Genomic DNA, 23847 nt, shown 5'->3' with positions numbered 1-23847 from the left:
CATCAAAGATTGTTTTAACTCAGCATAGTTGTAGATAATTATTTTAAGTGAGCTGGTTTTGTCTTACGAAGTTAGGCCTAAGTGGTCAGCTATGGAAATCTGCCACTTAAACTTCAAGCTGCATCTGCCTGCTCTAAGCCATAGCAGAGTGCATCAGTAGGCTGTTTACATGGCTGATCCTAGTGGCATGAATGAGCTAAAGACCAGCACGTATTACTTGGATGAGCACATTCATGAAGGTTAGTTTCTATGAACTTACCCACGAAGTCTGGCTGAAGAAACTGAGAGGTACCTTGTTTGTTAAACCCCCATTTCAAGGCTTTGTAGTTTCTGTGACTGCTCAGAGTGACTTGGTAATAAAAAGCCACTGAAGGATGCCGAGGAGGAAGCAAATCTAAACTCAGTAAGGTCACACTGAGGGCTTTGTTCTCACATCACTTACAGCACTAACTCCTTTAACTTCATGAAGCTACTCTGGATTTACCAAGCCCATGGCACTGCCACAGGTTACTCTTTTGCAGTGGACAGGAAGCTCAAAGGACAGAAACTTACCAGGTTGGCTCTAAATCCCTCCTTTGGGGAAGGAAGGTGAGCTGCACGCAGCCTTCTAGCAGAAGCACTGGGGCAAAGCAGGGACTGGCCAGCCTGGGACACCACCAGCACGTCCCTGCCATGGCCATGCAGCCAGCTTGTGTGTTCCGCTGTAGCTGGAGGCCACAAGCATCACATCAAGGGCCTGGCATTTGTTTTTAGAAGGCTGATAGTTTCATGAATGCTAATATTTGTAATGGTGCCAGTAAAGGTAATTAAAAAGCATTCATTAATCTCCTGCTCCATTGCATAAATATATCACCCATGAATTTTCCTTTCCTACAAACATGTAGTTAGTGAGCTGCACATAGGGAGATGGGGGTAAACGGGATTTTTTTCTGGAAGACTTGGATCACTCTCAGGAGAACAGGCACATAGACTCAATAAATTCCCTAGTATTCTCCTTGCTTTCTAGACTACTCAAGGTAACTTGGCATCCTACAAGCCACTGTTTGTAGGAACTGTTACTAGCAGCAGTAGTACCATTTTGTTATCCGTAGGATAGCAAGAAAAAAAAAGGAAAAATGTATCCATCGTTTTTCTTTGTTTGTTCAGATGCCTCGATACAATCTATGAATCTGCCTTTAATAACTTTTATATAAAACTTTTCCTTTGTGCTGAAATTGTACAACCACTCCATAAATTCCTTCTGTGAAGACAGGAGCCAGAATACGGCCACCCACTAGGGCTCAGTCTCACGCCTTGTCCTGGTAAGCAGCACTTTTGTTAGTTCAGGTACTTTATTTGTTTCCACTTTATTCAAATCTCTCTGAACACCACCAAGCCCCGAGGAGCAATTGCTAATAAGCCTACTTGCTCCACAACCTCTTCCTCAGAGAGCTCACTCTGCGCCACTGCTGTGCCTTGGTTACCCGAAGGAAGCTCCCAGAAGAATTTTTACCCTCCTCCCCCCAAGAACAATAGGGAAACGGCTCAAAGAACTTGTGCAGCTTCTCTGCAGCCACTGTTTATCCGTTTAATTGCCTTTATTGTCTTGTAGTGTGCACAGACGTTTCCTACCAATAGTGATAACCCTCTCTCTCCAGTCCTACCTCTAGTATCTATTTTTAATAGATGTGATGATTTTGTGCTTATCTTATTTACTTTCAATTTATTTCTCCAGGCCTCTGCCAAATTTTGGGTGAATGTTATGCAATGATTTCCATCTTTTACTTTGTGCTCTGATATTGTGGAAAGATGGATCTTCCCAGCAGGTCAGATAATGACTCCTAATGAAGTCGAGGGAAGGTGGGCATGCGAGTATTACAGGACCCACTTGGTGGAGGTATAAAACAGAGAGCACAGCAGCACAGGCCTGCTGGGCTCAGTATCTTTACAGAACAGCCTCATCAGCAGCACTCACCTGAAAGAGGACTCATTTATTAAAGCCTGGCTCAGATTGGAAGCACTGCTCTTTCTGTTTGGAGGTCTCTGCTACCCTATGCTGATCATTCTACATCTGGAGTGCTGCTGCTATATTAAGGAAAGGTTATGCAGAGCTGTTAGCTCCCCTGGAGCCCCTCTGCTCTCAGAAGCACTTCTTTCCCACTCTCCTCTGCTCCCGTTTGCTCTCTGCTCTGTCAGCCTGCAGCCTCCTGCCTCTTCTCATTCAGCGCCACCCTGGTCCTCGCTGTAGCACCATAAGCGGTAGGTCCTGGCACTGCATCCTCTGCGTGGACTAGATGATGCTCAGTGCAGCTCGGACGTCTGTAAATTTCTGTAATGGGCAGCAGAGTGATTTATCCTGTTTGCTTACAGTATGCAATACTAATATTAACATACATTGTATAGCATAATGGTCTGTTGAAGCACTATGACTGGGCAGCAGGGAGAAGCAGCAGCTCTGTCTTGGGTGCTGCAACCTCCATCATGCAGAAACTTTTAGAAGGAGGGACGACTGCTCCTTCCCAGAGAGCACATTTAACTGGCAGCAGTTTGTGGCATCGGGGAGGAAAAACTGGAGAGAAAGACAAACAGACAAGGGAGATGTCTGAGAGGAGCAGGAGGTGCCCAGACTGCCAGACAGACAGAGAAGAGCTCTTCCCAAACGCAGTGTCAGATGTGGTAAATAAAGTCGTAAATCATAGCAGCCTAGGTGAAATTTATTCTTTTGCCTTCACCACTAGATCACAGGGTGGTCCCTGCAGAACTAGTGAGCTGCAGTTCCTGTTTACCAGGGCAGTTGCTGGCGTGTGGACCCTGCGGATGCCCTTAGTGTTCGCCTGGCTTTCAGCAGATAAACATGTGATACACGGAGTAGATGCAGAGGTTGGGACAGCTCCAGCTCCTTAACAACTGACAAGGGATAATGGTTTCACACATTGCAACCAAACCCTCCTACAGATACATATCGCTGGTCCCAGGACTATTTACAGCAACTTTGACACCTGCAACTGCTTCGTAGGTGGAGACAGGCATGAGGCTCTGGGCAGACTCTGCACCCAAGCATCAAATCCCTTTACAGAATTGCACTTTGCCTAAAATGGATAGAGAAACAAATTATTTTGTTATTTTACCTAAAGACGGGGAAGTTCCTACCAAAGCAAGTTTCCATTTACTTGAGAAACTATTTAAAATATGAACATTCATTAAGTATTAAGGCTGCTGACCAGATCCATCATCCCTTTGGCTTCTCTGCCTGAAGGCTGGTATCTGTTGCTCATTAGGCTGTGGTTTCACATTCCTACACCACTACCAGCACATTTGATTTAAGAGGTTCACACCTCCTCCTCTCAGAAAGTTACTGTCCTATCAGTTGCACCCATTTGCTGGGTTGTGGTCTAGATCTGAGCCCTGAGCTTACTGGGGTGACACTGTGAGGATTAAAATGCTTTAATTCCCATACCCATTTTGTGGGCTAGTCATGCTACACTTGAACCAGTGCAGCTGAGGGGGGAGCAATGGCTTGAGTGGGAAGATAAAAGGACATGGGGAAGAGGGAGCAGGACCCCCTGAAACCAAGGGTGGAAACCCAACAACTAGTTGTGGTCATCAAAAGCAAAACTGGTTTGTTGTACAAGTGATACTCATATTTAAAGGCAAGCTGTTATTTTAAAGAAGCACAAATTGCAGTGATCTTTAAAAGCCAGCTCTTAATCCCACTGTCAAGCTGTTATTTGAACAAATAGTTCCAATAATTGCAAATTTCAGGTGAAGCCAGTGGAAAAAATAACCACTCACCACAATAGCTATTCTGAAATAACCCTTTTATTGCAGGCTATGCCAGAGCAGAGGCATGACCAGACGGTCTTAAAACAGATGTAATAGATTGATTAAAGAAACTACTGTCAGAGATATGACAACTTACTACATGTATGCTCTTGGCCTATAATTAGGAGGCAAAGTGAAATTAAGTCACCACTGAAGCCTGTAACTTCAAATACCCTGTTTAGACCCACTGAAGAAAAAAAAAAAATCAAACTCTGCCATTTCATTGTTTTTACATGACTTCCAGAAACAAGCCTCTAGGTGTCCTCTAGAAGGAGTTCATAACTGGTTTTATTTTCAATGGTTTTCTTGCTATCTTATTCAACACAATCTTATTCCCTTTGGGAAGGCTCCTGTGTTAGCTTTAACATCACAGTGCTCACACTGAGTTGCATTCTCCTTCATCAGACATTGAATAATCCCTTTCATGGCACATTTTCTAATTAAATCATTTGTTTGCTCAACAGCTCTGCTGAAGGCTTGACGCTGTGGCCATCGTTCACCAAAACTGTTCAGGGTCCAACTAAGGCAGATTGGTAAACTGGGACTTGTCTTTAGTAGCTGTGCTTGCTTCTCTAGGACATCCTCTGCTCCCCAGATAATAATAATAAAATAAAAAAGCTTTGGCCGTTCAACTTTCTAAGTTTGATGAAAGTAAGTGACACAATAGCACCCGCTCCAGGACTTTTCTGTGCCTAGAGTACTACTGCTTTAACTATGTATTACTATAGTTAGTGTGGTACCTCCACCTGTCCTACCCTTCACAACTCATCTCCATATCAGTTGCTAACTTTTTCTCTAGAAAAGCCTCTAAAGAAGAGTTTTTGTGACCTTATCTAAGAGTTGGACTAGAATTTCTTTCCTCTTTACAAGATTTCTTTTTTAAACCCACAGACTGATCTCGAGTAGCCCTATCTCAGTCTCTGAGATCTGTAAGTGCATATTGGTAATAACCCTTTTCTGGTTTTCACATGCACCCTATTCCTGATGTCTGATAGTAGGAACAACCATTCAGAACCCAAAGGAAGACTGCTTTCCTTTACTTCCTTTGAAAAAGGGTGACAAAGATATTTCTGGGAAGAAAGTGTCTTCTTTTTCCTCTTTCAAAGAGGACAGAGGAACAAGTTTTCAGCTATAGTGGATCAATATCAATACTACTTCTGGAAAAGTTATCCATATTCACAAGGTTGCTCATAGAAAAAAAATACAGTTCAAAGAAACTGGTGAAAGCATTCGTTTCTGAAGGTCAGTGAGTATCAAAGCAGTCCCTAAGGGCTGCCTTTGACTTTTCACAATCTGCAGTGAGAACTCCTGCTTCTGCAATTTCCATTAAGCAGTCTTGTTTGGCTTTCTAATCATCTGGACTTCTTCCAGAAATCAAAGCCAAAGCTGAGATCCTCCTTTTTGAAGGAGAAAGTCATTTCAGCACACCAAGTAAGTAAGTTTCTGAACACACAGAGGGATGAATATATAGACAGGTCTCAAAATTTACCAGTGGTCCAAGAGAAAACCAAACAAGTGACACTGTCACTACCAGAGCCATGAAAATCCTTTCTTTTCCCCCCTCTACCGCTACATACCATGAAGAGCTTCCCTGCTATTGGCACAAAACTAAGTGTCCTGGACATTTTTAGAGACTCAGAGTCAAAAAGCTGCCCATAGAAATATCAGTCCTGCTTTTACAAAGCATTATTTATATCTACCTTCCTTCTCAATTTCCTAATTATACAATGATGCTTGAATTAGGAGGATGCCGTACCGTACAGTTTTCTATGGCTGTATCCCTTGCTGTCCCCCAAGATGGGGGATGCAGAAGCCGTTAGAACAAGAAAAATCAGTTTTTCTGTGAACACTACTTGTTCTCACTCCCTGCCTGATCTCCCAGCCTCCTCAGAGTGCCTTGACAGTGCTCTGTACTGAAATGGCAACGCAAGGAGCCGAGAGGTCAGGGCACCCTCCCTTCTATCCCCTTGCCTCACCCCAGCTCCAGATGCAGGGCAGGGAGGGGGCGAATGAGCCCCAGCTGGCGCTACAATGAGGTGCTGCTGGTGTTGCACGACTCCTCTCCCACACGCATTCTCAGGGATTTTGTGTGGGGCACAATTCGTGCCTCATTTTAGATATCCCAAGTTCAGCATCTTGCCTACAACATCTGCTTACCTGAGGTCCCTCCCTAGGCTGCAGAGGGAAGAAGGACCTCCACAGAGCAATTCCTCCCACTCTTAGATACTCTTCTAGAAGAAGTAGGATGAGTCACGCTGTGACAGAGCCCATAGGGGGAATTTGGCTAGATGGGAATATCAAAACTACTTCAAACTGTAAGTTACATGTCTTCACAGCCTCCTTCCAGCATCTCTCTCTCAGTTCCACTATTACCTTTAGCTTCATCTTGAGTCCTTGAATCTTCTTGTCCATGAAGTTGACCTAATATTTCAGAAATCAGAAGTGCTGAATATCTATCCCCTCTCCTGGATATCAATTGCACTGTCTCACTGTAGATGACTCCTACTGATGGAGGAGCCATCAGCATCTTTTCTTTTTAGTCCTTAGACTGCAGGAAGGAACGATGAAAGCCCTCCAAACTTCCTACACTGAACTCCTACACCACCTTCCTTATTTCTTCTAAGATCAGCGTCATGGCAACTAGCATCTCCCTTTGTAAGCTTGTGAATTAGTTTGGAGGCACTCCATTACCAATGCTCTTCATTTGCATTCCTCTAAAATAAGTTGTGCTGCTCCAAAAAGCCTGAAAGGTTTCAGCAAGTGCTGAATAGACTAAGTAGTTCATGTATAAATAATATATTAGCTATCACTACATTTTTAATGGATGCATCATGAGCATATTTTTAAGATGGGCTGGGTTAGTCAGAATGACTCTGGCGGCTGGTTCCCATGCCCTCTAAGTGACTCCAGGTTCCTAGTGCTGTGTCTACCTCAAACACCTACTTAGCATGGCCTTTTAGCACCATCTCCAGCAGGGCTTTGCTGCGGCACAGGAGAAGGCCATCTGCCTGCACAGGCACCCCCTCAGGCAGCGGGGTGATTTCAGGGAAGAGGCACTGCTCAGTTTTGTTACATATTTCCTCCAGCACTTATCCAACCTTCTTTAAAAGGTAACAGATTAGAGGTGTCAGTGTAAATCAGATTACGTGCTGATGATAGCTTACACTTGCTTCTACCCCATGAAAGCAGGGTCGCCACACAGGCATAAGAAAACGTAAAAGTTAGTGATCAGAGAGCTGCTGCTCCCCAAAGCCGCTGCTCAGAGGAGCTGTGCCTTACCTGCTGGGGACACAGCCACGGGGGCTACGTCTCTAGAAATGGAGTCACCACCCGGGGTCGGACGCCAGGCCCATTTACAATCAGCAAGTGACTGAACCGTCCCCTTTCTGCTCCCCCCGAGGCTTTCACTGCCCCAGGAGCGTGGCAGGCCCGTGCCAAGCCACCAGCTCTCGCTCTCCACTTACTCCTCTTTCCTGTGCAGCTCCTCCTCGGACTCGGTGAGGCGCTGCTTCAAGGCCGCGATCATCTCCACCGCCACGTCCACCTGCCTGCTCAGCGCCCGCTCCCGCCGCTGCACCTCCTGCTTCTTCTGGGAGAGCTGCACGAACGCCGCCCGCACCTCCAGCAGCTCCGCCGTTTTCTGGGCCAGCTCTTTGGTAAGCTTGTCGATTCGCTTCTCTATCGTCTTGTCCACGGCTTCCACCATCCTGTTGAACTTTTCCCTGACGTGCGCCTCGAAGGAGGCTTTGGGGTCGGCGGCGGGGAGGCCGGCTTTGGACGCCTGCTCTCCGGGCGAGCCGGCGGGCACATAGCCGGCGAGGCAGGGGACGGGCCTGTCCGCCTCCGGCTCCAGCCGCCCCTCGCTCGAGGCGTCGCAGAAGGCGGCGAAGGGCGCCTTGCGGCTCAGGGGGCTGCCCTGGGCGCAGGGCTCCGGCGGCGAGCCCGGCCCCGCGTCCCCCAGCGGGAAGAGCAGGCTGCCCCTGCCCGGGGCTCGCCGCTCCTCGTAGCCGTGGCCGTGCTGCAGGTGCGCCCGCAGGGAGGACAGGCTCCGGAACCGGCTGCGCTCCCCGCAGCGCGGGCAGCGGAACGGCAGGCACGGGCTGCCACCGGACAGCGGCTCCGGCCACGGGAACCCGCCCTCCTCCGGGCCGTCCTGGTGCATCCCTGGCCAGCCCCGGCGGGGCGAACTTGGGAAACTTCGGGGGGCGCCGCGGGGCCCCGGCTCCGCTCGCCTGGGCCGCCCGGGCTTGCGGGGCCGGGCCCCGGCCGCGAGGTGGCCGCCCGCGGCCGCGCTCCCCCGGCCGGAGCCGGAGCCGGAGCCGGGAGCGGAGCCGCTGCGGGAGCCGTTTGCAGCAGAGCCGTAAATCAGGCCGAGCGCCGCGCCGCGGGGCGGGGAGGGGCGGGGCGGGACGGGACGGGACGACGGACGGAGAGACAGACGGACAGACCGCCGGGCAGCCCCACAGACTCCCCACGGACCCGGGACGACCCCTCCCGCGGACCGGTCTCCCGCCCGCTTTGGGCAGCCGGCGCTGTGCCCGGGGCGCTGCCGGCGCTCTGAAGCCAAATTTAGCAGCCAGGAAGAGTTTCGCGTCTAACGCTGCCCCGGGGCGCTCTCCCGACTCAGGGCAGTGCATTACCGACGGGTTTTCCGTGCCCAGAGCAAAGAGCTGCTGCGGGTGGCAGACCGAGCACGCTGCCCCGCAGCAGGGGCATGTGCGTGCTGCTCGGCTTACTTTTCTGTACCACCGATGTGTGCCTGTTCTTAGAAATCTCCAAAAACATGAGCAAGGCTGACTGACTGTAGAGTGACAGCCTTTCTGAGGGAATAGTGAAATACCGCTCTGCTAAAATCTAGTGCTTCAGGCCATGGTGGTAACATGCTGCAGACTTTTTTTATTACAGTGGGAGAAAGCATGGCAGCAAACTTTAATTCTGTGCTGATGTATCTGTTCCTTGAGTGCAGTGTGCAGGAGGAGTCCTAAACACTGAGAAAATCCACTGCATTGATAGATGCCTTTGATGTGATGAAGACGTTCCCAGTAAATGATTCACCAGATGGCACCTCAAAGGAAGTTACTTGAATTGCATTTCAGAGCTTCAGTTAATCTCTAAAGTGTGTGGGCTACCATCCAGGCTGCAACTTTTTGCACAAGTTATTTGTCCTGTATAACCTTGTCTGAATGTGGCCATTTCCCCTTCTTTTCTCATTGTACCTTGTAGGTTGCTACCTGAGGCACCATGCAGATCCAGAAGAGCTGATTTCTCCCTGCCAGCTGACAATAATGTGAGCCCTCATAGAATCACGGAATGGTTTGGGTTGGAAGGGACCTTAAAAATTGTCCAGCTCCAACCCCTCCCACCAGCCCAGGCTGCCCAAAGTCCCATCCAGCCTGGCCTTGAACACCCCCAGGGATGGGGCATCCACAGCTTCTCTGGGCAGCCTATGCCAGTGCCTCACCATCCTCGAAGTGAAGAATTTTCTCCTAATATCTATTCTGAATCTCCCCTCTTTTAGCTTAAAATTGTTCCCCCTTGTCCTATCACTATATCATGGTCCTGGGGATAGAAAATGTTGATGGCTTTGAGGGAGCCAGGTGATATTCCCATCTGGATGTGTGGTGCAGTCATCTTCTGAGTACTCGTCGAGGAACAATCTCCCTGTGATGCATCAGCAAGTGTGCATTTTGCATTGGGGGACATGCATCATCCATTACATGTCTGAGCTTCATTCCCTGTGATTTAAATCCGGAGTGGGTAGAACCCAACACTATCACTCACAGAAGCCCAGATTTACACAGCCATAATGTATGACTCATCTCTGAAACTTTGCCAAGTGCTGGGGGAGCGTTATCCAGTTTATTTGTATGCATCTCTTTCTTTCAAGATCCCTTTAAACACTTTTCAATAAGTCTTCCAGAGTTATAAAAGTTATTTAAATAAAGCTAGCATGTAACAACCTGCCTGGTGCTGCATGGAAGGTGGGAGTATTGAGAATATACGGCTTTTTTAGGTAGTGATCTGTACCAGCCATGCCTGGTCCCATAGTTGCTGATTTTGGCTGGAAAATTATATGTTGACCTCTTCCTATTTTGAGGGTGCTCACAAGGTTAAAAATCATATTTCAAAGGTGAAGTAAATTTTGTTTGGCTGGTAATTCCACTTCAGTGAAGGTGGCTGAAAAAAAACAGTTTGCTTTTCAAGAGTTACTCTGGTTGTTTATCTTCCGATTTTTTCCCCATCCTAGATGTGGAGAATAGGTGAGTCAGTTTTGTTTTTATTTGCAGCCACTTTCCCCTTCAGGCTCACAATGCTGAAATGTCTGCGGGGGCTTTTTCTTGTGGCGTAGAGCTGGATTCACTACTATCAGTCTGGCTACATTCATCAGCCTCTGCTTTCCCTTGTTTGTTTACAGCTTTGCTTTGAAAAGGGTTGTCAGGAATTTTTGTCTCTCCCCGGCATGCCCACACTCCCCTCTCTGGTCTTTATGGCGTGATCTAGCCGGTTTGCAGGAGACATGAATCCGTGCAGCGTTTCCTTGTGGACGTTTTACTGAACTATACATAGGTATGCAAAGATGCACGCACACAAGGACACATCCATTACCACTGCATACAGATGGGATTTTGAGTTTGGCTCTGGCAAGTACCACAGTCCCCTTGTTCTGCTGTAAAAGCTGTGCTTGAAATAGGTATGCCTTTTCAGTTCAGCTAATTTGTATGCTGGAAAGTGCAGTGTTTTTCGTGGTGTTTGAGCATGAACTACAAATGCACATGTTACTTCGAGATGCTGAAATTTATCTGCATTTAATATTTATCTCCTCTCTCTGTTTGTTGAAAGGAAACAAAAAGTTAGTCTAAGGAAAGACCTTTGACACTTGTATGAATTATTTTAGTGGCCTTTACCATAGTGGTGCCTTGGACTGGGATTCATATTAGCTTTGTGTGCAGATAAATTCAGGATGTATCAAACATACAACAAGGTTTATGTTACTGCCACAGACACTCATACCACCTAGTAGGAAAAAGACTTTCTGCGGTGCATTTCTAGCATAAGAACTGGGGGGCACAGCCCTTGCAGCAAAAGTGAACCAAAAGGAAGAGAACGGGAATGTACACGTGGTTTTGTATGGCTGCTCAGTGCTGGCCAGTGCGTTGCCTTCCCCTTGTTAGGGGAGCCTTAGATCTGATCATTGAAAGTCAGTTTACTTTCTTTTGATTTTTTTTTTTAAGTAAAATCTGTGTTTCCAAATGAGTTTTGCTGTCACGGCAACAAGAGGCCACATGCTGTGAGGGTGCTCTCGGTCTGGTAGCGGTTGTCAGGCCACGTTTGGCACCAGCTTCCAGCCTTTCTGCAGAACTCCTTAGCAATCCCATAGGCCACCCCTGGCTGTAGCTGAGAGTTGTTTCACTTTGCTCTTCTCTACCTGTACTGATTCATGCTTTTCTGGTTAAAAAATGAAACAAAGCATTCTCTTGTGTGTTGATTTGCACTGCTTCGTCCATACCCAGAGTTGTCAGGTCATGGCGGTTTGGGTTGCCTTCCAACAGGGTTACTGTGTACTGTGCTCATTGTAACACGGAAGATTTGTATGGGCTCAAAAGCTACAGCTGGCAAACTATAGATGCAGCACCAACTTGTGAGCCTGTTCCTGGCTGTGTTGAGGCACTGCTTGGTTTTTTGCAAAATACTTCCCCTGCTGGGGCCTTCTTTCCCATGTGAAGACGGGGACATCCTGCATGAGCAGTCCCAAACATGCTCCAATGGGCAGCACATGCTCTTTGATGGCAGCTCCGTGCTTGAACCTGTCCCCATGCTGGAGGCTGCTCCTGCTGCAGGCAGAAGTCCCGGGGCACTTGAACCCTGGGGAGGAGGCCCTCGAGGACAGGAACAGCCACAGTTTGCATCTCTTTTTCCTAGGGGGATGAAAGTCTGAGCTGTAAGTTGCAATGTGCACCAGAACGAGCTGAGCCTTTTAGCGAAGCTACCTCTCCCCTGCTCCCCATGCTGGTGCTCTTTTGAGATCCTCAGCAGTGCAGCAGCACCTCTGGCTGCACCAGGAGACCTCAAGGTCTGGTCTGCGGGCACAAGTAGCAGCAGCTGCACAGGGTCAGAACATCCCTGGTGGCAGTGAGGGACAAACCTCACATGGCTCTCCAGCCGGGACAGGATGTTTTATATGGCCACAACACGCTGGGCTTGCTTAAGCCAGCTCTGAGCAGCAAGAGAATTATAGTCCAGGTACTAATTGTGGGATTAGCTAGCAGATTTATGCATTGAAAGTTGATGGAAGAGAGCCAAAAGGTAGAGAGTAATTGCTGTTCCTAGAGCTCTTTCGAAATGAGAGGCAATCTGCTGCAGGAAGGGGGTCATTCCTTTTTGGTTGAAGCTGCCCCACTCAAAAAAAGAGAGTGAAAGACAGCAAAAAACATGCCAGGGTATCATTAAAGAAAGATTTCTCCCTACAGCAAAGCCTTTCCCTCATTGGGACTTATTAAAATATAGACATTTTCTCCAAAGAAGAGTACAAAGCACAGGATCAAAGTGGAATTTCAAGCTATTTCATTCTGATGGTGTTCTTTCTGCAATGGACACCAGATGGTAAGGAGCACTGCTTTTAAAAGTTCATACCAAATGCCTTCCACGTTTGAGGAATTACACGTGAAATAAATCACATTGATTTCCCAACTGAAAAAAGTGTCCAAAAAGGCCATAAGAAGGACAGGGAATTGCCATTAATACCTAATTAGCTCACTTTGGTGCCTAATCCTATGCGCTGGGATTTAAAAAGTTTTCAGTTTACATAAGCAGAGACATAAAAAGAACAGCGTTGAAAGGCTGCGGTGGCAAATTCAGTCCTCTGCCATATCCAAGCGCGTGGGAGAGCAGTCCTAAGCCCTGCAGGAAGCAGTGGGTCTGTGCTTTTCTTTCCCCTGTTCTGCCGCATCCCCAGCATCTGCACTGCAGGCAGAGGGGGCTCTTCGCCTTCTGCAGCGATGTCTGCTGTCCAGGAGGTGAGAGCCAGCTGCTTTTAAAGCAGTGGTATTCCCTTCTCCTTTATCGGCATAGAGAGGAAGCGCAAGTGCCTTTTGTTTAGGGGTGGTTCCTTTCTCGTACTTGTTTAAGGATCCCCTTGTGCTGTGGAAGGTAATGCTGGGGTGTTTTTATCTGCTTACAAATGCCAACTAGGGAATTGTCCTGGTGGGTGGCAATGTTACGCTCGTGCATCTGTATCAGATACATACCCTGGCTATAGAGAACATGCTGAGGAAGAGAAAATTACATTTCTCCAGGAGGGAGAAAGTGTGGCAGAACTATGTTTCACCTCTTTTATGGACAAAAGATCCATTAAAGGTCATGTGATGGCAGCTCACATCAGAATTGTCAGGGATCTGTCTTTAAAGTAGAGCCTAAATCAACAGATCATGAAAACAGAGCAGAACAAGCTGACGACTGACACTGATTCAAACACGCAAAGCCTCCACCTGGCCCTGCAGAGATAGACATCAAATATCACATAGGAATGCAGAAGATAATTCAGACCTGTGTCTTTAGTATCATTGGAAAGTATATTGATTTTATCGGATGCTTATGGACAGCTTTTTTCCTCTTTTCTCCTCCTTTTGGATATTATACAAGCAATTCATTTTCTAGTTTGCATTCCATGTAAAGGTCTGGGGGGACCTACCATTGGCCTGCTGGCAGGAGGACGGGTAGGCTGGAGGTTCCTGCACCTGGACAGGACACTGAGTGGGGGGACTTAATGGGGCTTTCAAAGCAACTGGAGAGGGGCTTGTTTAAGCCAACGGGCTTCCTATATGATGGAGAGAAGGAGGACGTGATCTACAATAAAGGGGTGGACTTAAAAGGAAAAAGGAAAGTACAGAATGCTTGCTAGTTCCTAAGCATGAGTGAGATGAAAAGAGAGTGCTTCTCTCTGGTGTGTTAGCTTTGCTGGCAATGTTCAGTATTTGTGTTGTAGTCAAGCAACAGCCCAAAGTGGGCGAGAAGAGCAACATGGCTGCACGGCTGGTTTGAAGTGCTTTGCCACTTCCACAGTAGACTGCATATGTTATTGACAGAAATTTGTTAGACACACAGGGTGAAATTCACCAGGGCACATGGGGCCAGTGTGAAGGCATGTGTCATTTGTCTCTCATCGCAGCCCTGCTCTCATCCAGCCGGAATGTATTGTGGGAGCATTAGGGCTCTCGCTTGCTGCAGAAATGCGCCTTTTCTTACTTCTGATATATGTAAAAATAAAGTCTTGTGTAATGCAAAATTAGTTCATTGTCTTTCAAAGGACATTTTTTTGTTATAATGAATACTACCTTTTGTGGATCCTAAAGCTGCAGTGCTCAGAGCAACGTGAAACATTACCTTTAATACTTACCACTTTGAAGGCATGGACTGTGGGCAAGTGAGTAGGTTCAGCTAATGGTTTTATGCACAAAGCAGATTCTTTTCAAAAGAAGGCTCTGAAGGCGATGACATTCTCATTCGTAAAGGTTAAAAAGTGCAGTGAACTTCTGAGGTCTAAAAATAGGGCAGGTAGCAAACAGGCAACACTGTGCTGTAGCCAATTCTACAAGAAAAGTATCCTTGGAAAAATTGTATAAATAAAAGGTGCAGCCCTGGGAACTGCCATTGCCACACCTGCAATGAAAACATGAGAACACGTAATTTGAAGGATACGTGACAGCTGATATATAACAAGATTACTGAAAACAGATGTTTTCACATAAACTTCTCTTTCAGGCAGTAGGTTCTGAAGGCTGTGTGACTAGATGATTCTGGCTCAGTGTGAGACTGGAAACTGAACGTGTCTTGACCAAAGGAAAAAATAGTAGTATTGCGGTGGGGTGCATTTTGTCTTTTCTTCAAATTTCTTGCACCCAGATGGGGGTTAGCTACATAATTTGTAGCCACAGACCCTCCCACACAGAGCAGGAATGAAACCTGAATTGATCCCATCCAAATGGGGCTTGTTCTCATCTCCTGAGTAATGGGCTAATCCATATGTTAAACTCATGTGAGCCTTTCCAGAAGGTGAAGTATTCCCCCGTGCTTCTCTTCAAGGCTTACCTGAATGCTGACGTTCTACCCAAGATCTGAGCTAGGGCACATTTTCAGCTTCCCATTCTCTGTTGAAATATTTTATCCTAAACAGGCTATTTAGTTAGATCAGTAATTTTAGTTTAGAAATGCCCAGAGGTGAAACTATTAGTAACAATGGAAAGATTCTTCCCTTCTAGTACAGGCACAAAAGTCTGAATGCTCAGAGATGTAGCCTGGAGAAGGCTGCTTGCTTTCTAGCCAACGATGGAAATGAGTGCCAGTAAAATTCAGTTAGCTGCACATAAACCAATATGGTGCCAATTATACGTGGGAGTTATTACCCTTAAAATGGTAAAAAATGTTTTTGTTCTCCACCAACTTAGTGATGCTAGTTAGTGAGACATTTTAGAAGGAATGTCGAAAAAATTGTGCGACTGGGGTGCTGATGAGTAAAACCTGTTCATCAGATTGGCGATGTGTGTGCTGACTGCATGAGGGCTGCCACCAAAGTTCTGGGTGCTTCAATGACTGTCAGTGCCAATCGTCTATTTAAATGAACTCAGCAAGAGCATTTACTTGTCTGCGTGGCCAGCAGATGTAACACACGTGTGTGCGAAGGAATGTATCCCTTGCTACAGGTGTGGAGTGAGGCATGCTGTTCCTGCGTGTCTGGGGAAAGACTTGGAGAGGCACAGAGGGCAGCCTAGGAGCTGAAGCCCCCTTGTGCCTTTTGAAACTCTCCTGGGCTGGCGTTTTACAGGTGGAAATTGGTACAGGTCTGGAAGAGGCTGTATGGCAGAGTAGCGGTAAATTAAAAAAATTGAGAAGGTAGTGCGAGTGTCCCGAGGTATTAACAATAAAATGAAAGTGGTCTTTGTGTTAGATAATGGCTTGCTTTTACTTGTGTTTTCCCCCACAAAGTCTAATGCATATAGATGTAAGTAGGACGACTCAGAGTTGCAGAGATTGCTGATGGATGGGGTCAGGGAAGACATTCCCAAATAGGGAAGGACTAAGAGAAAGCGTAAATTCATTTGTTGGTTAAAGCTGCTTATTGCGGATGTTATTGCACAAACGGTGTTTGCACAAACATATCTGTGAGTTACCTTAAAAAGGTGATCCTCGGTGTCCCAGATCACACCTGGATAACTTCCAGCCTGGTTTTGCATTAGCTGCTTAAAGAACCTGTTATGAAAAAATTATTTGCTGTTTGTTGATTCCACTTTAAACAACATGATTCCACTTCAATGATACTGTACAAACACGCAGATAGCATCAAGTGCTAGAAACGGCTTCCAAGAACTCAAATTGGTTTTTGAAATAAGGCAGTAAATATATGCATGTGTATAACTCATACATGCATCCAGGCATAGCTAGTTATTTTTATTCTTCCAGATTAAATTGTCTGTAAAAACACGAGGTGCTATTTATTGTTACCATTATTTGTAATTTAAAATGCTAACAGTGACATGAATTGTTGTCTCAGCTCATTTAACAGACCATGAAATGGTTAGAAGGATGATAGAAATCTCCAACAAACCAACCTCGGGTGAAATGTAGTTACTTATATTTGCTACTCAACCCCTGTTTTTTCATAGCGGTGAATAAAAATGGGTTGTCCTATTAAACACATAATGCTATTACTAGCCAGAAATGTTTGCCTCTCACATTGAACAGAGGATAGGCATAGCCCAATTTAATTCCATTCCTTTATTTTGACTTCAAAAGTATCTGAAGTAACAGAAAAAATAGCTGGACACATCCTACAGTGAAATCGTAGTGGGCTTTAGGAACGTGTCCTGCCCTTCACTTTGGCTGTGAGGAATTCACAGGACCTGGTTTGCTTTGCAGGAACTTTCTGCCCTTAGATCTTTGTACCTCAGGAAAAAGATATTTTGGTCCCTCTTATGTGCAAATGGACAATTTTGATCAAACAGTTGAGTGATTCAACAAAAAAATCGTCACCTCTCTAAACGGCTCCGTCTCTGACCCGGGTTTGTTCCCCAGAACAGCCTTATGTCCTTGTGCCAGGTCCCAGCATCTGCAGTGCCATGACAAACCCTTCCTCTTTCATTTTGTCTCTTTTGGGGTTTCGTGGAGGTAAGCTATTTCACACTTCTGTGGCACTCTGAGGGGAGAGGGAAACGCTCTCCAGACTGCGCCAAGGAAGCAAACCACAGCGAAACAAACAAAGCCAGCATACAGCCCCCTGCCCTCCATCTGGCCTCCTGCCTCCTCAGTACACCACCAGGAGAGCACTGCCTGGCTCAGACTATGGGTGGCAGGACAAAGCAATAGCAGAGCTGGGAGCTGGGGCAAATTTTGGTGGAGACGCGGGGACCGGGAACTCTTGCAATGGGAAACTGGCAGTTCTAAAAAGTTAAATCCTTTTTTTTTTTTTTTAATCTCTATGGATGTATTTCTTTAATATAAGCACTTGAGCAGATGATTGCTCAATGGTTTCTTGTGATCTGTTTTGGTGAGAAATAGGACACAGCTGATGTTAAAACATAAGTGATGTTTTCCTTGAGGACCAGAGGCTTAAAACTTCTGATAGAAATTTCCACCTGCAAATGGTTGTTATGTGCCTTTTAAAAAGTATGCTGATAGTAATGATACATTATTTGGTTTTAACTGAGTTTTCTTGCTCTGAATTTCCCTTAATCCTTCCTGTTTGGGCTCTTTCTTGGTCTGTCTTGCATGACAAATACAGCTAGTACCCAACTCAAGACTTAGAAAAATGCAGAAGAAATCATAGCTTTATGGCAAGGCAGGAAGAATTACAAAACTATAGACGGTTATAGCCCTAAGTATAACTGAGAAACTATTGACACAAACCGATGGCATACTGATGAGAAACTTTTCTCAGGGCGAAGTAAGAGTTTGCAGGAAACTACAGATTCCTACCCATGCCCCTGTGAATATCCTCCCTGAGACAGGATCAAAACAATCCGTGTGTGTGAAGTGCAAAGAAATAGCGTTTGATTCACTGTGGTCTTACTTTGCCTACCAGACATGACCTACTGTGCCTCAGTTATTTGGGATGACAGCTGTCAGCTCGAAATGTGCCTGCCAAGGGACGGTCACTATTTACTGCCTTAGCAATACTATGCAGAGGGATCGTGAGCGCCTCTGGCTGCCCAGAGGGTAGCTAATGTTGCTCAGCCTTGAGACCATATAGCTCTGCCACTTTTCACTCCTTAGATGCCTGTATACCAGTACTTGGAAAGAAAACAGCCCAAACTGCAAACTCATTTCAGGCTGAGACTGTTTGCCAAGAGTTGTGGTCTGCAGAGATACTCTAAATTGTATGAAAAAAAAATAAAAAATGAAGACCATCTGCAAATACCCTGTATCCACCTTCAGACAGCAACCCTGTTGTTGAGCTAGCTGGAGAATCTCTCACTTTTATTGGGAGATTATTATCAGAAGCAGCTTATGTCTGCTCTCCCACACATAGATGGTTGGCCTCTGGATAACAAAGGGAAAGGGATTTCTGTCACATTTTTCTCATGTAGGAGTTTATCTTTAGATTTGCAATATTCTCAGAGCACTTATTCCCTGTTTCAAATTCAATATGGCAAATCATTTAAATGGTCCAGTGACTTTCCACTTGCCCGTACAAGATCAATTAGGAAAAATCGTAACAGACCTGAAGCGAAAAACAGAACATAAAACGCTGGGTGAGATTCTCCTGTAGCACAAAATAGTGACTTCACCAGCAGGCTGCCCAGCCGATGTCCAGATGCAGCTGTCTCAGACTGGGTATTTTATGCACCAAATGTCACCTGCAGTAAATGTATCAGAAATCAAAGCAGGGTTTTGTACCCAACAAAGAAACCCTAGTATAAAGATATGATATGGAAGTGACAGAGTATAAAACCTCTTAGAAATCCTTTTAATACTGAACATCCTTTCAATATTCAACAGCAGAAAGGACCTCTCTGGGTTTACATAGGACTATCATTTTTGTGTGACCGTAATTTCTGTGTATGCGTGTGTGTGTAAATGTCCCCCTATTTGCAGTGCATCCAAGTGGCCAATTTCAACCAACTAATTTAGGTCCTTCAAATGCTGTGAAGATAAGAAGCCACGTAGAAAAGAGAGACCATATAGATTTCTAAATGTCAGGAAAGGCTGCAGAACTCATGCTTTATTAGACACTGTGTATATACACTGACTTCTCAGCTGGAGGAATGCTTCGAGTTAAGCTATCAATCAATCACCTGTGAGGATCCTTGTCCAACGGGATACTTCTTAGGGGGATGGCTTTACACTTATGTGGGGACCACATCTAAATTCACTTCAAAACCACTGCCCCTGGTCTCACATGCAGAAACTGAGGAGTCTGTGTGACTGGTCTACCTCAGCTAACCATGCATCGTAACTTATTTATGCGTGAGCAGCTTTAAGACATAGAGGATCATGAAACTGTGGTTTGAAGTCACATAGTGTCATTGATTTTTAATGTTTTCAGGTTTGATCTCAGAAATTGTTTTCCAAATGCATGTGGTGATGGATTTTTTGCAACTCATTATTTCTGTTACAAAACTTACTTGGGGTGCATTTATACCACATACGGTGTTTTTGAGAGACTACAGTATTTTAATTGGGAGGCACTTCAAGATGGGATTGACATAAGGAATACTGGGTAGAGCCAGTTTCTGGACTATTATGTGGAAAAAGGAAAAACGATTCCTTGTGTTTTTTCAGCCATTTACTGTTTATTTTAGAAATCCTACAGGAATATAAAACTATCAACAGAATAGTTCATTGAAGCACCTGGCATAAATGTCTTGTTAATGGTGCCATAAATATTATAGGAAAGCATTGTACAGAGGGGTGACCCCAGTGCCATTCAGAGCACTACAGCAGCAGCAGGACTGCAAAATATTAAAAAAAAATGGAGCAGAAGATAAAGAAACTCTCAAGGTAAAATTAATCTGTGAACACCTGAAATAATAAGTGTTTACACTACGCTGCTTTGGCCTCTGTGTCTAATTATCAAAGAAAAGTACAGATGATGCATCTTAACTAATTTATGCACTTGCATGTTTTAGGACATCTTCATTGGCTACTTGACTGCCTTAGAGAAGATGCCTACTTTAGAGTGCTCAGGTAAAATAGAACCTTCAAACTTTTATCTTGCCAATGTTTTCACCTTGGCAGGGTTAAGCAGTAGCTCCTTGTTGTTGTCTAGATTATTACTTTTCACCTCATCCAGTCAAAGCTGCAGCAGACGCACAAAACAATAAAGCAGTTACTTTATTTAGTTTGTTTTGCGGGACTAAATGTTGTATCCAGCTCAGTCAATGGGAAGACTAAGTGACCTCAGCAGGCTGAAATGAAGGAATGAGTTAAGGCTAACAGTTTTGCCTTTTATCTTAGCCCTATCTTCAATTCAATTCAGGTAAACACCCTAAATTCCAGAGTTTCTGTCCATTGAACCAGACTACAGGGGTCATGTGTGATGGCAGTCAATGGTAGCAGTTTGCTTTTCAGTTTAAAATGCAGTAAGTAGAAATCTGTTATTGAAAGCCTTGCAGATTCTTTTCCATGTGCCCAGTACAAATCTTCATGTATTTCCATTTAGGAGAAATCTAAATAGGAATTGAATAGATTTCTACTGGCACACTCTGATGATACTCAAGGAGTAGGTGTAGCAAGCTGTGGGAACTAAGAAATTTAGAAAAATATTGCAGTGCTGTCAAGAGTAGGTGTAGACATTTTGTACCTGCTAAACTAAAATGATGGGCCTAACATTTAAAATAATATGCTGATGTAACACTCAAGCAGAGCAGTGATTTAGGCAGACAATGATCTTTCCTCTGCTATCCAGTTTCCCTAATACTAGAAGGAAGCTAAATGCTTTGCAATGCAGAGAGTGGCAAATAAAAGGATGGTGTGAAGGTGTGATTCATCTGAAAAAATGCTTCACTTAAGCAACCCCAGGAGGCAGAATATAGATCCCCCGTTTAATTCACCCCACCTGCCCCTGGCTTCCCTGTGCCAGCGCAGCAGCCCCAGCGCAGGCTGCTCGGGGCTCTCCCTGTTCGGCAGGTTGTGCATCTGCTGTCTATGCCCCTCAGCGGAGGCTGGCCTGGAGAAGAAAACACGGGGGCAATGCTTCCATTGTTATTGTTGCTGTCTGCTGGGATTACTCTTAAATTAGGGAGCAGAACAGCTGCCAGCTGGCTCCCAAGTCTCTGGATAATAGAGATGGCATTAAGCCATCTGCACTTGGAGTCAGCGTGCGTGCTGCAACGGCAGGGCAGCCTGGCTGGAGTGGGAGCGCGGAGGGGACGTCTCACCCATACAGCTCCTGCAGGACAGGAGGGCGGTTTAAAACCTCGGTCTCGTGTTCCCTGAAGAGGAAGGACTAGGAGTTTGGTGAAACGTTCATTTTTTTAATCAAGCATCTGACAGATCAAATGAATCAAGAAGCTTGGTTTTATAAAGAAAAAAAAAAGTACTAAGTGAATGCAAGGGAGGACCAAAGCAGAAGCAGGTGCAAGTGTGAAAAGCCAGGCTTTGCAGTAACATGTTTCTAACGTAGTGGAAAACTGGGCATTTGGACCAGCTCAAGAGCAGATCCGCAGCCAGCTTGAGAAGGCACTATTCACGTTAATTAGGGCTAAGTCCTACCCGTGTAACTCCCACTGGTTTCTTAGGGGTTCCAGCTCAAGTCAGTGTCAGTGGAGATGTGCAAGGGCTGCAGGCACAGGCTCTTCATGCCACTAGCAGCCACATTTGGGGACTTATTAAGACTAGGATTTGCTGAACAGACTGTACTGCAAAATCATTCTAATTAGCATCTAAAACTCTTGGAAAGCTGCCACAGATCCCAGCGAGCTGTCGACACCACCGGGGAAAAAAATTAAAAAAAAAAAAAAAAGGGCTTTAGAGAGGCTGGCTGCCTGAGGCAGGCCGGGGCGTAGCTTGTCCTTTGCAGCAGCGTTGGCGTGGTTTTATTTTTGACTTTTTGTTAACATTGCAGCCAAACACGGAGGCAGGAGCCTTTGCGAGGCTGCGGGGGCCGAGCGGTGCCCGCCGCCTCACAGAGGCGCCGAGGGGCGGGGCCGCCATGACGCGGCCGGCAGCGGCCGTTGCGGGGGCGGGAGATTTGAACGGCGGCGCCGCCGGGCACCATGAGGCGGCAGCGGCACGGGGCGGCGCGGGCGGAGCTGGTGAGGAGCGGAGCGGGCGGGCGGGACCGAGCTGGGTCTGAGCTGGGTCTTGTCCGGACCGGCCGGTCCCCCGGAGGCCCGTCCCGGTGCCCGGCCGGTTCCCGGTTGGCGTCTGGAGGTCGCAGCCCGTGCCCTGGGGAAGGCAGAGGCTGTCCCTCGGACAGCTCCTGCTACGGGGCCGCGCGTCTCGCACCTGTTCGCCACCTGCTCCGCCCTGCCGGGGGAGAGGGAAGGCCGCGAGGGGAGCTGCAGGCGGCATACGGCAGAGCAGTGCTGGGTCACTTCTCCCAGCCCAGGTGGTGCGCTCGTATTTTTAGAAAGAAGCGGCGGGGGAAAGCTGAGCAATGTTTTTTGGTGGATGTGGAGAACTTCATATTCTCTAAATCGGGCTGCGAAGTCATGCCTTCGGATGGGATTGGAGTGGCACAGCTGTTGAAGCTATGGCCCAGCAGCCACTTACTGCTAGCCCGGAACGTTTCACGTGAGCCTGGCTGAGATGGGGCTCAGGCAAAATCCATCGTGTAGCTCCCAGAGTTACCGTGCTGATGCATACAGGTGCCCCAAACTGGGAGGGTTCCTTTGCTCACCACAGCTATGTACCTGGTGGTGGATCCGGAGAGGAGCCACGGTCCGTGCTGGGTCAGTGCAGGAGCACGTTCCCTGGGAGATGTCAGGGGCAGGTACTATTTCCCTCTTCTGAGATGAATTTCGGCTTTATAACAGCTGATGTATTAGCTTAGGCTCGAAGAATGTGTAATTATTTCTTAGGGGCAGTTGTGGGTCTTGCTTAGCTTTTCTGAGTTGTGTAAAATTTGACTTGGAATGAAAGAAGACTGGCGAAAGCTATTTGCTTACCGTTCTGGGATGAGAGCTGAGAACAAGGGTGGATACGGGTGCAGGGGAGGCCAAGGTGTTGGCTCACCACTCTATCCTGCGCTGCCTGTGGTTGGAACTTTGGGAAGCAAATCTCAGAGGGGAAAACGAGCGGTTTGTTGGTGCTGTTCTGGGTCTCCATGTGTCAGCCGTGGGGAATACCAGTGGAGCTTCCAGCAAAACCCTGCAGTGTTAGCTCTGGGAGGCATTTGCCACCAGACAGCCCACTGGTGCCAGAGGACATCCGTCATGGTTTTCTGTGCACGTCCCAAGCATTTCTCTTGGGCCTGAGCTGGAGAGCTCTTCATTTTGGACAGTCCTCTATTCTTTTGTGACATCCTCCTTTACGGTGGTGACTAGTCATTGTCGTGTTCTCGCTGTGTGACTTAATTGTCTTAAACACTGATAAATTCAGTAGAACTTAGGTTTGTCCTGCTTTGCCTGATCACACAAGCCTGGAATCTTTATGATCTCAGGGGAAAAACAAAAACAAATGCTTCATATGTTGCCCGAGAAAAATGGGAAACTGGGTTTGTGTATGTGGGCTTAGTGACTTGCTGGCTTTTGATGTGGGGTAGAAGAAGCTTCTGCGTGGCACTGGGCCCTATTTTTGACAAGCATGAGACGCTATCTGTTACAGAAGAGCTGGGAAATAAAACAAGAGCCTTAACCTGCAAAAGGATTCTGAGGTGGCTGGAAGTGCAGAGCATTACAGCTTGAGCTGCGCTGTGCTGAATGTGGCTTACGGACCGGAGCTGCTTTTTCTTTAGGGGTAGCAAGTGGGGGTGGTTTGGAAGGAGAAATGCTCTGTGAGCAGCTGAAACGTTAAATATCTTTAGATGATGGCATCAGGCCTTCAAAAACAATAAAACCCACTCCTGCAACGATAGGAGGGAATGGGTAGTGACTGTGCAGTGAGTTTCCACCT

General features: G+C 46.5%; 1 protein-coding gene across 7 annotated transcripts in view; it reads left to right on the top strand.

The window, feature by feature from the left end:
* RTKN2 (rhotekin 2) overlaps positions 1 to 23847 on the top strand; it is a 106280-nt gene that overhangs the window by 46788 nt on the left and 35645 nt on the right. For 2 of the 7 annotated variants that reach the window (XM_040563774.1, XM_040563777.1), the window contains exon 2: positions 7283 to 7457. In XM_040563774.1, coding sequence (XP_040419708.1) covers positions 7283 to 7457 — 175 coding nt within the window. Of the gene's footprint in view, positions 1 to 7265; positions 7458 to 21931; positions 22047 to 22089; positions 22346 to 23847 lie in introns of those variants that run through there. The other 5 variants (XM_040563773.1, XM_040563775.1, XM_040563779.1 and 2 more) reach the window with 5 other exon arrangements.

This window comes from Cygnus olor, chromosome 7, assembly GCF_009769625.2.
Source record: "Cygnus olor isolate bCygOlo1 chromosome 7, bCygOlo1.pri.v2, whole genome shotgun sequence".
NCBI lineage: Eukaryota > Metazoa > Chordata > Aves > Anseriformes > Anatidae > Cygnus > Cygnus olor.
This window is presented reverse-complemented; position numbering and strand designations above follow the sequence as displayed.